Source organism: Cydia amplana, chromosome 14, assembly GCF_948474715.1.
Source record: "Cydia amplana chromosome 14, ilCydAmpl1.1, whole genome shotgun sequence".
Lineage (NCBI taxonomy): Eukaryota > Metazoa > Arthropoda > Insecta > Lepidoptera > Tortricidae > Cydia > Cydia amplana.
Genome location: NC_086082.1, coordinates 14135792 through 14153995, shown reverse-complemented (window position 1 = coordinate 14153995; position 18204 = coordinate 14135792). Strand labels below are relative to the sequence as shown.

The following is an 18204-nucleotide window of genomic DNA, read 5'->3' as shown; positions in this document are numbered from 1 at the left end:
GATGATTTTTCCATGATCAGTGGCGCTTACCTTGGCGTAAGAGCCGCGTCCGATGACTCGGATCAGCTCGAAGTCGTCGAGCGAGTACTGGCGCTGCGAGCCCGGCTCCAGGTCCTCGCGCACCGCCGGCGCCGGCGCTGGCGGCGTGTCCGGCAGCGGAGGCTCCGGGTCTGCTCGAGACCTGGACGAAAAAGTTTCAGTTAAGGGTGGATGAACTACTTCTTGTTGTTATTCTGTCCGGTCAGCCAAGATACAATAGTAGCATAGTTTGTTAGAAGACATTGTACACCACCTTCTTCTGACACGCTTGGTAGACGACCCTCAATGGAAAGGGTTTATAAGTATCACAATAAAGCGTGTTTGGTGAATTTAAATGCCTACCCTTAAACTTTTCGAAAATGTACCTAGATGAAGGTTTAAAAATACCAGCTAACGCGATGTCTTTATCCATGAAGCTTCTGTTAAAGCTAATTTATAATCTTTCGATATCCAGAAAGCTCAACTCAAGTTAATATGAAAAACAAAAATACTGTAGCTCCAGCAAGCCAATAAAAGTGAACGAAGCACGTGAAAGTGACGTTATGTTATTTTAACTTAAGTCTACTTACGAGTACTAACGTCGTTACAATGCTGAGTAAGTAAGATGCGTCTCGGTGGAGTATTTTCTAAAGATTTTGGAAGAATTCCCATATTTAACGATGCGGTAATGCGGTGACGCATACCCCCTGTGAGAGGCGTCGGGGGTTATGTGGGTCTCCCATCTCTCATTCCTTTCTCTTAGCGAGAAAAAGGGGAGACGCCCTACCCACTAAGCCCACATCGGCTTTACACGCATTGCCGTATGGGAAACGACATGAGGTACACTGATCATCATTATCATCATCATCATCATCATCATCATCTCCTAGCCGTTTTCGGCCACAGCGACTGCTATCTACCGCCGAGAGCGTCGCTGGTGCGCTCTCAGGTGACTGATATAGCCAATCTTTGCAGCAAATGTACGGCCACATTCGACACACTGATACTTCTTGGCTGACTCACCTGACGGACGAAGCGCGGCCGAGCGTGCTCTCCCCATTGGCGTCATCCTTTATTTCAATAGGGTCGACATGCTCGCTGGAGCAGGGTTTCTGCACGAGCTTGTGGCACTTCTTGTGCACCAGCAGCTTGCATTGGATGCACTTGAAGCCCTGGCGGCCCAGGCCCCAGATGCGGTCCTGGCAAAAGGCACAGAAGGCGCGCTGGAAAGGGAAGTTAAGTTAAAAACTGAATATACGAGTATATATACCTACTTGTACTAGGTATATCGGATAAAAGACAAGTTTACGCAATCCAATTTAAGAAAGACAATTGAAAGCCACATATAGTTTTTTAATTAGCACATGACGACTTGTTTCCTCTTTCTTTTTTTTTCGCCTTGAATAACCAATACGTATTGCCAAGTTTTATGTTTTCTGTCGGATAGGGCCTTAAATATTATGAATAACATGTTCTAGAATTCTTGTAAAAGGAATAATTATTTCCCATTTAATGACTCCCCTTAAGTTCTTACTACAAAACGGTTACGTAAAAAAATTACAACTCTTTGATTCAAAGCACTTCCAACTTACTAACAAAAAAGTTTCCACTTTCAACCAGTTCAGACAACTGTAAATTGAATCCGTTATCAACGGCAGCTGTGCAACAAAGTGGGAGCAAAGCTGGCGGGCCAGAAAACGAGCCGTTGCTGGACAACTTACTCTATTAAATCTCTTGGCCTGGAAGATGTGGCCGTTGACGCGGTAAAGCTTCCGCCACCGCCGGGCGCCGCGCCTGTATATGCTGCCTGGAAATTAACAAAAATATATTGTTAAGATTGATAATATAAGAAATTAAGATTTGTCATACACGTTAGTTTAAATTAGATTAACATTGTGTAAACAAACATCGTCGCTTGAAAATTCTGACCGTATTCAGTGAGTCTTCAAATGGCTTTTTGGCAAACAAATAATACAAAACGCCATTTGAATGGCGTTTTGTATTATTTGTTGTAGTATTTTAGATATTTCTACAAAAACACTCCATTAATTCACGAAAATTAAAAAAAAACTCATATTCTTGAAGCTATCGCAATGACTATTACATTTTCACTTTTAGTTAACTAAAAAAGCGAAATAACTTTCAATTCACTCGTTCCACAAACACTTAACGATTTCATGCGATCAAAGCACGGCCTCGTCATTACCAACACATATGCGCTAACAAGAGCTCCCCCGGGCCAGTTACAATTAACGACCATCCGATTGCCATTTCCACCCAAATTAGGCCACCACACCTCCTCCACTACCCTGTCATCAATCTTACACCATTTCACACTTTGCTACACGATGACGATGCACCGTCGCGATTGTCACTTGTAATTCTTGCACGGTAATGACACGATTGCCATTTTACAACGGTAATGACACTTTGTATAGTGTAGAAATGAAAAATTGTAAATCAAATAAAGCACCTGCCAGATGTTTGGCGATGTCGCCGGTACAAGACATCGGAGTGGCATGTCGATTCGATGAACGTTATCGTTACTATCTTATCGGTTTAAAGCGAATTTAGTGAGGCAAGCGATTTATTTATAAGAAATATCTTTCGGAAGTAGGGAGATATCACAGATATGCAGTAGCGATTAGTGGTTTGTTGTTTGGATTGGTGGTTTATAATCTAGCTAGCATCATGTCTTAATCCAAAAACGCAACTTTTCTGTTGAAAAAATTATTTAAATAATTAATACATAAGTATATTATACAAAATAAGATTTTGTTGTTATCTGCGATAAAATCATACTTATAATGGGAACTTCTTTGGAAATCCTTTCTATCAATTCACGTAGAACGCGAAAACTGACCACAATTTTAAGCAGCAACTCAATCTCATAACTATTTTCCGCGCAAACTACACTTAACAGATAATATATTATTTACGTCGGCTCAACGGGTCTCCGGCGGAACCCCCGGGCTTCTGTGCCGAAAAAACGAAATTCAAAGGACTCTTTCACTCTTTACTTTTAAACTTTCGAACGAGCGAGACGAGGTTATAAAATTTTTAAAGGGTTTTTAACTCGCTCATAGTTTGGTCATTACCATGCCAGCTTTTACATGGTGATGACGTCGCCTAAAAAGCTCAATTGACGTTGCGCTCGGTTAGCCAGGCTATTGTATCATGAGTCTTTACAGGGTAAAATTTTAATAACGTAATTTTGAAATGAACTTATTTACGTTCACGGAAGCAGAAATGATGTGGATGTTATGGTTATATAAAGGCAACATTTTGTTATGCTAAGTAAATATGGATTATATAGAAGGCTAAGCTCCTAGCGGGGATTCCATAAGCGACGATAACACACAAAATATAATTTACAGGACATATGGGGCTACTTTTCCGCACTAGTGCGTAAAATAGCACTTTTCGTGCGTATGTCGAAACTTTAAAGTGCCATATGTACTGTAAAACGTTGTTCGATACACGTGCGAATAGGTAATTCGCAACTCGTGTCGATTTAAAACACTCCCTTCGGTCGTGTTAATTTATTGCCACTCGTTTCGAATTTCCTCTTTTTCGCACTTGTATCGAAAATAACTATTCAAACCTTTTTTAACATTTTTAGAACTAGAGCTTAAATCGTTGAATTATATTATGTGTTTTTAAATAAATTAGTCTGGTGGCTAATAGGCTAGATTGTCATATAGCAAGGCACTGGGATAGTCTCCATGTTCCCACATTATCTTAACTTAAGAATAGTTTTAGGTCTTGACATTAAACCTACCTCCCTATACCTACTTATACCTAATACTAATACTAACCTTTAGCTTTAAGTTTAATTTATTTGTTTTAATTTTACTGTTTGTTACTAACAACTATGAAGTCTGTTCTTCGAAATAAATATATATTTTATTTTTTATTTTAAATCAAGTGTGTCTATTTTTATCTTATTCTTCCGAGATACTCATAGAGAGAGAATGGGCAACATTTTCTGTTTGCCAATAGTAATGAAATTGGCTGCTATTTGTCGGGTGACAAACGAACTCAAGAAACATTGCCTTTTTATTGATTTGGTGGCACGATTTTCTCACTGAGTGTGAGTAATCAAATCTGGATAGATTTGTACTTTTATTAAAAAAAAATTGTTTCATTTTCGCTTACTTTTAATTTTTATTTTATAATGTTATTATTTGGACTTAAGATGAAATAACTACCCATATACAGTATTAGAAACCTCGATATCCCAAAATTCAAGGACAACACCAAAAAATTCGTGCTATTTAGGGTTTTGAGGGGTATTTATTTATATTTAATAAATAATCATTAGGCACAAAAAAACACGGCCCTTTTTGTCTTATGTTGAAGTTCGATGATTCTTCTCTCGAATAAAATAAAATTGGTACATAGTATCAAAAAAAAATCCTTTTAGTCCTTTTCCGTTAGCTCACCCGCTTTGGGCCTCCCTCCCTTATCGAGTACGAACGTTAAACAGAAATACATAGTTGTGACTTACGGTCTTCTCCCGCGCAAGACATGCCCGGCGCCGGCGGCACATTCGGGAACACTGCAACAAACAAAACATTTCCATTGTAGCGTTTAACATTACCATATAGCATAAACATTACCATTTTACAAAAAAATATGGTTGTCTGTAAAGTCGGTTTATGGACCATAATTTTGCGTGATAACGTCACAAGAAAACATTGATGAAAAATTGCATACTTTTAATGCGTTACCATGGAGATCTGTCCACAACGTGACACTTTTTCGTGCATGCTACCGGTGTTCATCGATTGATAAGACGTTATCACGTCAAAAACTAGTTAAAAGACTACTAAACATTTTTCAACCTGTAGATGTAACAGGCAAGCAAAAATTATATTATACGAATATAGTTTTTACTTTCAAGATTTTCGCTCATCATTTTAACTTTCACTATAAAAAAAATGCGTTCGCTCAATTCCGAAAATATTGTGGATATGACACCGTAAGATTGTGAACCCGTTAGTTTATAATCTACGTTAGATTATAAACTAAGGTTATTTTTCCCCTCCTTAACAAAACAAAAAAAAAAGGTTAGATTATAATCTCCCTACCGTCAGTTTACAATGTAACTAGCGAGATTATAATATCATGAGTATTTACAATTTTACGGTGACAGATACAACAACAATAGTTTAAAAAAGTAGTACAAAGCGTCATTTTATTTATGGTTTCTAATTTCACAACAAACAGAAAAATACAGCCCTCAGCTCTCTAGTCCAGTAATGATTAGTTTAAAACAACAAAAGCGCACAAACGTCCAGCAATCCCGTTTATTTCCGGCCGAAATTGCATTCTGTCCGGAAAGAAGAGATTCCGTCCCGGTGCCTTTAAAAATAGAAGCCGACGCTGGTCTGTTGTGTTTAGTGTTTACATTTTAAAGGGAAGTGTTGACCCGGGTATTTGTCTTGGTGATTTAATACTCTGGAGTGTAATCCTTTTTCTGGCCGAGGGGTGGGAACGTTGAAGAATTTTAGGAAAATAGAAGTATAGGTTAGACTTGTGGAAAAATGGTCTGTCGTCTCAAATTGAGTTGTATTGATGTTATAAACTAAGTAAGCGCATCATATACCAGATAGGTAAATAAATGGAGTTATTGGTCCACAATGTTACTTGAAGATATTTTATACGTCGGTTGTATACAAGTAAACGGCACATCTGAAAGCAAGCGGACTTCCAATTTGCTGTACGGGTTTTATGGGTGTCACATGCTAAATGCCGACTCTTAGATGAGAATTCACGACGTTGACAGTTGGACAGTTGTAATCGATTGACGAAAGTAAAGATTTTGATACAAGTTTGACATATTATACTTCTATACTTGTCTACAGTTAAATGCCTGTCACAGCGGATGCGTGTGCGTAGACGTGCACGAACGGGTTGTAATCTACAGATCTTTATGAGAGACGGCACATCCGTGACGTGTGCGTGCACGGCTCCAACATTTTAGTGTACGTCTACACATACGCACCCGGTGTGCACAGACTTACATTAAATAAATTTTATTTACCAATAGGTAAAAAACGTTTAAAAATAACATTCGTGACGTGTGCGTCCACGGCTCCAACATTTTAGTGCAGGTGCACCTGCATGTCTATCCGGTGTGCACATGCCTTAAGTAAACGTTCATTTTCCAATAAAAAGTATTCAAAAACAATGTTGAAACCGTTTTCAAAATTCCGATCACGTCCCTGCATTCATATTGAAAACAAATGAACAACTCAAACAGCAATTTCCAATTTCGAATAAATCTCGCTATCTCTTTAACGAAATGTTCCATTTTTAAATTGCATCCTATTTTAAAAATCCACCACCGGGAAATATTTTCGCAGCGCGCAGCCAATGAAAACAAGCGCACAATCAAACATCAATTTCCAATTTGTAGCAGGAACTTTTTTCTAACTAGTCTTCATTTGGACGATAGTTCCGAAAACATTCTCACACAAACAAACTTCACGCGCAAACAGTCGTTTACTTTCGCAAGCTCCTTTATAATGAAGCAGTTCCAAATGTGACCTAGTACGTCGTTATTAAAGTTTAAATTTGAAAGGCGATAAAGAGTTAGATTTTGAAAGGCCTTCTGGAAATATTGAATATTGGGAGTAAACTACAGACAGAGTACTTTTTGGAATAACTGTTTTAATGGAGTTTCATGTTTGCTCCACAACCGCTCTGTTTAAAAATGGAAATAACTGAAAGCATTCTGAATACGGAATGCTATAGGTTCGTCGGAATCCTTTGAAAGTTCATTCGTCATTCCATTACGAATCCTACGAGGAATTCAAAGCTTTTTCACTAAGTTCCGGACTTTTAAATAGTACGTCGACGAAAAAATAGGCAAATTGAACGTCTGGAGTTTCGACTACTTGCTCAACTTTGCCTACCATGCCAAGCATCGCCTGCCTTTAAAAACACAGGGATTCTCTATCAAACAGTCGTCTATATGTATAGATGTAGTGAATAATCCTTCACCATCGTATTTTCACGGAAACGCACGAACCTGCACGAAAGTACTGAGGTTGCCTGAAGTATGACGACAAATACGAACGTTTTCGAGAAAATACGTTGGCAAAGATTGTTCACTACAATGTAATTCCTATTAAACATTCATATGTGCGTGGGGGTCATAAATCGTTGGTTCAAACTTCGGTTGCGCTATAATCTTTGTCGAAAAAAATTGCAGAAACTACAACTACATATATAAAAATTCGGTCAATATCAAGGGGTTAATCACGGAAGAAAGATTTTGTTCATTGCATAGGCAACGTTGAAGTATACTGTACTTTACGATTTTCTTTATCGAGATGATTTCGTTTTATACAAATATTTAGCTGCATCACATTTAAATTAACGTATTATATTCTTCGAGGGAAATATATATACCAAATACCAAACATCCTCCTGGGAAACGCATAGCATTCGTTTAAGTTGGTACTTACAGTTTCCGTAATCAGCATTTTAATTGGAATGGAATAACTGCCAAGGTTTTAAAAAGCAAAAACAAAACTAACAAGCGCTCCCAAGCGAAATGCGAGACTTTTAAAAACATTCTAATCTCGATTCAAGTAATGCACTAGCTAGGCTGTCATTAAGCCCGAATGCAGAGCGCGGTCGAGTTCAGGTTTTGGGCGCCAGTTTTATGTGACCCTGATCATTAACTGTATAAGTAAAAAAAAAAAAAGTTCAGTGGTATAAAACTCAATTGTTCGCCGCATGCCTGCTATCTTTAAGCCTTTATAAGACAGAGGGATTTCCCACATAATTTTGAACTTTGTTTCAATCAATCTTTGGGTAATATGGCTCCATCGATACTGTCGATGATTTCGCCAACGTCGAAGTGGATCCCTCGTGGGATCGAATTAATATTATTTGTAATAAATAAACTTCAGCCAGTGTACGGTATATAAAACTATAAAATTATGGCCTCTAGGGCTCTAGCCAGCCACGGTTAGAGGTAGAAATACCAAATGCTCGTAGAGCACGACGTTGTTCGGTTGTATTATGAGCTCTTGTAAGGCGATAGCTGGACTTTACAAGGGCCACGTGGGGCTACCTGGCGTTGACGCCAGAATGGCGATTAAACTCGTATCAAGATTAATTCTTCATTATCCGCACACTTCCATATTAGTTTACTGTATAATAAGCTATCAGTATTACACTTTAAACAACATTAATGGGCAAAAACAAAGAAATTAATCACGACCCGATGTGACCAAGATGGCGGTCGACAAGAAGCCGAACTTTGTTTCAATGTGATAGGGTTCACTTTTGCATAATTTCTGACAACTTTATGCCTTACAAAGGGTTAAAGTAGAAGTATTTTATATTCTTGGAACAGTAAACAAGATGCCACGATAAGCGTAGCTGTAGCGTAAGTGTTGCTAAAGTATGAAGTGCTTCTGGTGTAGCCATTTTCAAATATTCCCGTTTTCAAAGTTTCCCGATGCGCCTTACCTGGTTTGTTGGAACTTTCGATTCGCCAGCGCTCTTCAAGTCACTATAACAACATGCTGAGTGGACGGGCTATCCAGCTCGCCAACAAAGAAAAACTTTGTATTCCAAAATTGCATTAAGTGCTTTCTTTCATTCTTTTGGAGGAAAAAGAAAACATTTGAGAACTTGGCTTCAATTACGAGTGTGTTTATTCTTATTGGATTTCATAGGGAATGGCGGCCAAGTTTAGACATATTGAATTGCATACAAAGCGAGTGTGATGTTAATAACATTACTCAATAAACGCATTTTTTGGATGCTATGCTATGCAATTTTTAGGTTACGTTTTATAGAAGTTTTAGTTGCATTTTTTTACTTATTACATTAATTAAATATAAAGTCATTATTATAAGCATAATGCGATTGCGGCGGAGTGTTTTATTTCATATTTGGCTTTTAATTCGTTTGTGCAAGGTGGATGAGAATCTAAAAAACAAACAAGGAAAATCAAATATACCCTATTAAATTAAAACCTAATTTTGAAATACCCATGAATAGGTAGGTATAGGCGCGTTATAAAAGAAATTGCTCCAACTAGGTTTCATTTATGGGAAAATCGGTTTTCCCGAGTTATGACGCAAAACGCTTAAGCCGTTTATAATTTTTGTACTGGCAATTTCACCGATGTCGGCACTGCTATCAAATATATTGTAAAATGTTCAGAAATTTCTCGTACACTAACAAATATACCTCTAAAAGCTTTGGTAACTCGCAAAGACAAACTGGTTCAAGATTGAAAAATTCAATGGTCGTTTCGAACGAAGGTTGTCACTGTTGTCAGCTTTCTAGACAAGGCCAATACCATTTTGGTTTCTCGGTGTTCAAATACCGATCTACCGATAAAACGGAAAAAATTGCCCTATTACAAATATTAAGAAGTCTATGCAAGCATCTGCTTAGTGCTTACAATCAATTTAATTAAACAAGCGTCCGTTCCCAACGGCAAAAAGGTCAGTTTAAATAGAGAACGTCTTCGATTTACCCTTCCTATTTCAAACGCGGCGCTCTTATTGGCTGCAGCGCAGGAAAAGCGGTTGCCTTCAGTGTCCCCGGTGTAAAAGGAAGAATTGACTTTTTTACCGCCATTCGTGTCATTTCTAAGTAATAGCAATAAATTTAAAATACACCGGATAAAAGTTATTGGGAGAATACGAAAATCAAACGTCGTGCAAATATGTTTATACCGTTCAGTAAACTCTTTGAAAACAAATATTGAACTTGGTTGCCGGTACTCGCTTATCTAGAATGAAACTTCGCTCGTTTCCTCGTATTGGCTACTTTTTAAATACGTTTGGTATGTTCTCGTGTTCTGGTGTACTTATACAATGCGGTCATAAAATTACAAAATTGGAACATTTTTACGGGTTGTTCCTTAACATTTTGTCTCATCGAGGAGATTAAAAACAATAAGTTATTCTTCAGTTTCCGAAATTAATTATTATTGAATTTGATGTGTCCGCAACACAATACGAGTACCTTAAATGTAATTTTTGTTCCAGGCAAAAACAAGTACATACTACCTTAATTTTAGCAATCAAAGTCAGCAGAAAAGTTTACCAATACAAACTTAGAATACATTCCTAGTTATCTAAGCTCATTTGAGGAAATAGGAATCTGTTTGCCTGGTTGCCCAAAACTTTGGACATATCTGTTAGTTTATGCACACTGCTGATATTATCTTCTCGTGAAACTCAGGTAACCGTAATTGCTCTATTTGTGAAACTAAAGCCGTATGTATAACCTATCTTGCAAGGAACGTAATAATAAGGAATGATAGTTGGTTAGTTTTACTTATTGTCAGCCTGATAGGGGAGTCTTGTGATAAGCCTAGCTTGTGGCAATACATTTATGCTTTTGATGTAGGTACCTATTAGTTTTTTCCGAAATATTCTCCTGTGTTATGCAAAATTTCTAAATCCGAGTAAGTATTGTGACTTACAAGAATTAGATACTTACCGTAAAATGTGCTTACTTTGCTTCCTCGCTGGGTTATTGTGGTCCAACAGTTTTTAGACATTAAAACTATGTCGCAACGTCATTTAATTACAACATGATAATACTGATGGTATACTTTAACTCGGCATAATAATTTAAAAATTCGAATTTTGGAATAAATTCTGGAGCCGAGTACCTAAGCACTTTTAACGGACCGATTTTGTGTCTTCGGTTAAGTTTGAATCCACCTTGTTTTCAAAGTTAATTTTGAACACATGCCCGAAAAATGTACCCCACGTTAGAAACACGTCTTATTACCGCTACAGGCTAAAAAACAAACTTTACTCAGCATTTGAATTTATCCGCTTTTTGCGAAGTTGTCAATTTATTCATGCCGCGTCCACCGGATTCCCTGAAGTTTGACTCGAAACTCCTCAATAAACAACCTGCGGACCCCATACAAATTGCAAGGGAAAGGTTGCCTTTTAAAAACGTGAATGAATAGAAAGTACAGTCAAACGCAAAACTTTTTAGTAGGGGTAGCTCAAAATCATTTTCGAATTTAAATAAGAGATCAAATGTACATGGGCATTTTCATTTTAATTTGTACTTTAAAGCGCGACTTACGTCGCGTCGTTTCAGTAACGTCTACTAACCGTCACATTCATGACAACATGTAGAGGATTTGACACTGACCGTCAGTTTTGTGACAATCGCTAACCGGCCGTTAATGGAACACAGTTAAGTGAAAATGCACTTATACTAAAACGCAATATTTAATAAGATAACCTAGGCATCCATGGACCGAATGGACGCCGCAGGTTAACCGGCGCAGAGGCAGGCCAAAAAAGAGATGGCGGGACGACTACGGCGCATTTTGCAGCGACTGGCAGCATGTATCAAACCGTGACGAGTGGCAGAAAAAAGGGGAGGGTTTTTCCCAGCAATGGGAGCCACAGTAAGTAAGTAAGTAATAAGTTATATATGGTACAACAAGTTTGAACTGTGACTCGTCTGTCCCCCGTTTAACTACAAATTACATGTTATTCATATGAATTCTACCAGTGAAAGTCAGACTGTAGACTTTTCAAGCACGTCCTTGTTAATAAAAGATGTCTAATTAAATAGACAACTGTGAATGACTATTGTTTATTCGGATCTGCGGCGCGCGTACCGGTTTCCCCTCGAGATTGGATTGACACGGGCCCTTTGTCCATCCCCGGGTGGATTTACATCTATTTTACCTTTTAAAGTTTTAATACATCGCGACAGAATGGAGGGAAGGTCTGAAGGGTAGAGGGATTGAGTTTATCTATGGGAGTAGCGATATTGAAAACGACAGTTTTCGTATTTCCTTGAATATTTACGGTGGTCGAACATCGTGGCTTAGCCTCAAAATAAACATTTCTTACCTGGGATTTCTAATTAGCTTAATGTACCTACACGGGTTACGGATTTATATTTTTATACAACGAATAGATATTTTGTTAACAATTTTTTTCCTAGCGCTCTGCGTGCTCCACTACATATAGCCACTACTATATTTATACGTTATGATTTATCTCCGCACGTAAACATTTGCCCAATAACTCTGGATTGCCTTACGTGCTATCCCGATGACAAACACTACATGTAGGTACCTATATGTAGGTATATGTTGTTTTTTTATCCGGATATTTCGACAGTATTTTCTATTCCATATGCATATTGAATTTGTAGATACTATTGAGGATAAGAGCTTTTATTGTTAGTAAATCATAACAAGGTTATGATGAAGTTTACCGTATTGTCACTTCTGTATGGGTAAGGACGGATATAAGGCCTTATTTCGTTTATGCTCATTGTGCCGAAAAGTATAATAAAAAATATATACCTAAAAAAGTTTGACTTTAGTGTAAGGCCTGAGTGGACGCTCGGAGCGGAGCGTTCGGCGGGGCATGCAGCGTGGCGTCGGACTCACAAGGGATTTGAGCAGCGTGCACTAACGCCACTAACGCCGCTACTATACGTTTGCATTTGTTTAACATGCTGCACGCCCCGCCCCGCTGCACGCCCATAATAAAGTATTTAGAATACATACTTACTTTATGAATTCCAATGTAAGTGCCGCATGAAGTACGTTGTTGTCGATGTTTGACCGACTGTTTGATTTGTTTTTTTTCTCAAGGCTCTCAGTACAGGTGAAAGTGCCGCCCACGACAAACTATGACTGTCTACAACCTATTATTAGATTTTTTTACTAAAATTACTCTAGTCTTGTATAAATAAACTGATATTATATTGCACAATGCACACTAGGCACTGCACAACTTGATTAATTTCGACCTAGGCATAATTTCAGTGAAACTGTGGAAGTAACAACGTCATTAAAATAACAGAGAACACAATTTTTCCTTAACAATTGCCATTAGCAGTATACAGGGTGCCATTTGAGTCGTGATCAGTAATATGTTTTTCTAACTCCATAAACAACAAGCAATTTAATGCCCTTACTCTTACTAAAATCAGACAAGATTTTTTATATTTTTTGTTTATTTTTTGTCATTTATTTTACTTTTATAAGTGGATTTAGGATATTACAACGGCTTATTAAGATATTTAAATTAGTAAATTGAATCGCCTCTTGGAATCGGATCTGTCATTGACATCAATTTTGTCATTTGTCCCAGTTAGAAATAAAATTTATTTAATTTTTCATTTGAAATATTTTACAAAGCTTTTTAAATACCACATTGCCACTTGTAAAAGTAAAATAAATGACAAAAAATAAACAAAAAAAAAAAAACTTGTCTGATTTTAGTAAGAGCATTAAATTGCTCGTTGTTTATGGAGTTAGAAAAACATATTACTGATCACGACTCAAATGGCACCCTGTATAAATAACTTCCCACTACTTCACTAGCTGCCCCCATGCGCTGTCCACTCAAGATCCTCGGTGCAACATACTCGTAATTAATTACGTCAATAATAGGAAGCCATGCTGTGCGCGAGCCCCGCGTGGGCCATAACTCCTCGGTAAACAATTTCCTGTGCACTTCCTGTTTCCTACACGATTTCCTGGACTATGTAGTCATATAGGGTCATTACGCTAGTTATCGTCCAGCTGTAGTTTTCGTCCACTTGACGAAATTTGAATATAAACATTATAAACCTACATTTGGACTTATTGAAATCCTTAATGTCTAAACAATATATATCTATCTACATCAAAATGATATTTCGTAAGTAGCAAATTAAAAATGAAATATATTATTTGCTAATCCGTCAAGTGGACGAAAACTACATAGAGCATTGACGGAAACTAACGCAATGACCCCATGTGTTCCATCTTAACAGGAAACTATGAAATGTACTACTTTAAGGATAAAAGTCTGAATCTCTACATTCGTATACAAATTTAGAAAATTATAATCTGACATTTGCGGGCATATGCGTCACAAGTTTGTCGCTTTATCGAATGAATCGAATACTATTTATAACTTAAAGTTTTATTTATGAAACTCCGTATCATCACTATCACATTTTTACAAAAATACGTCTGATAAAAATAAAAAATATTTTACAGTACATATGGCCCTATTTTCCCGCACTAGTGCGTAAAATAGCACTTTTCGTGTGTATGTCAAAAGTTTAAAGGGCCATATGTACTGTAGAACGTTGTACGATACACGTGCGAATAGGTAATTCGCAACTCGTGTCGATTTAAAACACTCTCTTCGGTCGTGTTTTAATTTATCGCCACTCGTTTCGAATTTCCTCTTTTCCGCACTTGTATCGTAAATAACTATTTCAAACTGCTGTCAAGTAACTCCTAATTCTGGATAGGTATATAATAAATGTATAGATGCGTCAAATAAATGGTCATTTTCATTTAACTGTGTACCATTAACGGCCGGTTAGCAATCGTCACAAAACTGACGGTCAGTGTCAAATCCCATGTCAGGAATGTGACGGTTAGAAGTTACTGAAACACGACTTACCTCGCGCTTTAAAGTACAAATTAAAATGAAAATGCCCAAATACGCTAGGCGAGGAGTGTTAATCATTAAGGGGTTATACCTAGTATAGGGTGTAAGTTTAAGACGAAACAGGGGCTGAGATTTAAATATTTTAGGTAAATATACCCGTCTCGCTAACGGAAGCGGCTCCTAAAACTAGTGCGATAAGGACAAGGCGAAAAATCCTGCGTAAAAATCTCAAAAATCGAGGTTTCGTACTCGACTGTTTCCTCCTCCAAAACTTAACCAATCGTAACCAAATTTGGAAATCTAAATGATTATGAAATTATCTGTGTCGGACCGTTTTGCTTTTTTGGCTAATTGATATCAGTTTTGAATAACACGCTTCTCATTGCGGCATAGTCAATTAGGCCATTTTGGCCATTTTTGAAAGACTCTAGCGCCTTAAAAAACAAAAATATCAAAAAAAACAAAACGGTCCGACACGGATATTGACAATATTAATCTGTGTTGAAAAAAATCATTGCTCTAGCTTCAAAACCCACGGAGGAAACAGCCGAGTACGTTTGTATGGAGAAATGACCACTCCTGTTGCCTCTTAAGTACTTTTGGCACACCCTTTATTTATACCCTTCCGAACAGCCTTTTCTAATTTCTTCACGTGATATAGAAAATAGGGCAATGGCTTAATCGTACAAAACAGTTACGTTAACACCAAAAGTTTCAATTACATCCACGAAAAATCCAATCACGAATCGAAAAATTGATCAGCGCTTAGGCAACTTTAACGGGGAAACTTGCAAACAAAACTAGTTAAAGAAAATCTATTACCAAATCGTTGTTTAGGCCTAAGCCTAGTCGACACACTCGGTAGCGTGCATAAATGTTGCAGATCGTATGTATACTATGTTTTATGAACGTACTTTTTCAGGATTGTTCTAGAGTTTTCGAACTTTGTCCTATTTCGATTGTGCTAGTATGTATTAAGATTTAAATTGGTTTTAATAAATAATAAGTATCACGGAACACGGTGATAATTATGACTTTCAAAATTGGTGAGTATGTCCAGTCCATCTTTACGTAATCAAGAATCGATGATGATAAAATTATCGCACCACTGAAACTACCTAAATTGCAAAAAAATATAAATCATACTTATTGGTAGCGAGGATCTCATTTTTACCGCTTATAACTAAATAATTATTGAAATTGAAATTTGAAATTGAAATCGTTTATTTCAGGCATATAACCCATAGTGTTAGTACAAAATATACAATTTAACTACCTATATCTATGTTAGTGTACAATATGTAAAATAATAAATACCTAAAACTACTTAATACTATTTATTTTGATGATGCGTTGGGTTCGTGCAACTGATTCCAACGCCTCATCAGTGGGCAGTCTACTCTGTCGACAAATGCGCTTAGGAGACTGTTGGTGCTGCCCTGCACTCTATGCAATAGGGATGCCGCTCTTTTACGCATAATAGCGTAAAAGTCATCCGTACGGGCATCGGCGAACATCCCCGACGCACTGCAGTACCGAGGCAGACCCATCAGCATCCTAAACGCATTATTATATTGCACGCATTATTATATTAGTCTATAGTTTGGTAACATCAACATAACATTTTGCGTTTTTAGGGTTCCGTACCTCAAACGGAACCCTTATAAGATCACTCGTGCGTCTGTCTGTCTGTTCGACCATTCCCCCCCTTTATCTCCAAAACTACTGGGTCTAAAATTTTGAAAAAAATACACAAAATAGTTCTTTACCTATAGATGACAGGAAAACCTATTAGAAATATGCAGTCAAGTGTGAGTCGGACTTAATGGACGGAACCCTTGGAACGCGAGTCCGCCTCGTACTTGGCCGGATTTTTTTGCAGTGAGCGCCTAAAAAAACACCGTAGATACTACTACGAGCACAGAACAAGTAGAATGGCGATGCGAGCAGGGTACGTGTCGCCGCCGGTTATGAGCAAACGCTCGCATGCTAGTACTCGCCCGCGCTGACCGATAAACGTAAACATGCCTTTTGCGCCACAATAACGTTCAGATTAAGAAGCCAGACATCAAATCTGTCTAAAGGAGGCGTATCCATTCACCAGGCACACAAGTTTTTACTACCGTTGCGCGAAAAATGTGGAAATGTGGAGAGGAACGAGCGGCGACACCGGTTCCGATACTAACTGCGCGCGATAGCCGTTCTAACCTCTTTAATATGTTCTGTGACTACGAGTATACCACTCAAACAAGGATAAAATAAAACGTTATTATGTGTAGCATCGAAGATTCTATTCTTCCACCACTGAGATTAAATTATAACAGAATACTAATAGGAATGATACTTATAGGTAATGTAGTTCTCGCTTTCATTGTTTACGAACGGGACACAACTGTACCTCAATACAGGTAGATAACTCCAAGGCACGTAAAACCATAACTATAATTAAACTCGTACCTACTAATCTAGTTCAACGACTGTTTCACTTTAAGCATCGTCTGAAGGCGCCTCTATTTCTTGCCCGATTCCATTAGGCCGAGATCTTATCGGCCAGCACTGAGAGCTCAAAAGGCCGTATGTTACACTAATACCATATGTTAGTACAACTTTTCGGCCCCGGGCTAACATATTGTTAGAGTCAGAGGTAAGCTTGTTAGGAAACAATGCGGTTCTTTATTTAGTTTCTTGTTATGTTCAGCTTTTCAATTGTAAAGGAAAAGGTTAGATACAATATATTACGAAGAGGGAATGTAATTTACGTAGAGGTAGAATTGTGAAGATTACAAGCTATTCAGGTTACTTAAATATATTGTTATTTTAAGTTAAAAATAAGGAAAATCTTGTGAGCTGAAAGAACGAGTTTGTATTGAAGGAAATAATAGGTAGGGACGTTCTAAAAGGATAAAAATGTTTAGAACTAGGTGTATTTCGTTTCGTTTGGTTAACAGAATGTCATCTTATAACGAGTTCAAGGCACGACACATTATACATTCAAAATAATAACCAATCACGGGTTATATCAACAAAATCCCGATATTTCAGCTCTGATGTTACAAGTACCATATTCATTCATCTACACTGCTTTAATATGTCTGACCAACAATCACAATACGGAAAATTAGTATTTTTGAAGAAAAAGTTCTTGATACAAAAAGGTTATCTAAACGAGACCAAAATTTGACAGAGCCGTACGTTTTTCAAAACAAGACCAGACCAAATCTCGTGCCATCTCTTAAGAGGCGACCAGTAATATGATCAGTTGTCAATCAGTGGTTACAATTAGCTAACTATTTACTTCCATAATTACATTATACAACAAACAGGCTTACTAACTAGCCAACAATTGAACCAGGAATCACATTAACATATAGTAAACAAATACAGTCCGAGTAAACAGTACTTGGCTGCAAGGCCCGTGCCGCTTGGCCGGGGTGCCAAGTCCGCCCATAATGAACCACTAAATTATATTACATGACAAACAGATATCTAACTAGCCGACGCGGTTAGTTAGCGTAACTGTGGACACAGGGTGCTTTATGTAGGATAACATTTTATACAATTTACAAATTACTAGCGATCCGCCCCGGCTTCGCACGGGTTAACAAATTATACATAAAACTTCCTCTTGAATCACTCTATCTGTTAAAAAAACGCATCAAAATCTGTTGCGTAGTTTTAAAGATCTAACTAAGCATATATAGGGACAGACAGCGGGAAGCGACTTTGGGCCCGATTCGGATTTTGTAATAGA

At 37.6% G+C, this 18204-nt stretch overlaps 1 protein-coding gene across 1 annotated transcript in view; it reads right to left on the bottom strand.

Moving 5' to 3' along the window:
* The window catches only part of LOC134654187 (atypical protein kinase C), a 193006-nt gene that overhangs the window by 10338 nt on the left and 164464 nt on the right, over positions 1-18204 (bottom strand). Inside the window, exons 3-6 of the mRNA XM_063509639.1 lie at positions 4529-4579; positions 1740-1825; positions 1042-1241; positions 31-181 (exon numbers count right to left, since the gene is read on the bottom strand). Coding sequence (XP_063365709.1) covers positions 31-181; positions 1042-1241; positions 1740-1825; positions 4529-4579 — 488 coding nt within the window. The remainder of the gene's footprint in view (positions 1-30; positions 182-1041; positions 1242-1739; positions 1826-4528; positions 4580-18204) is intronic.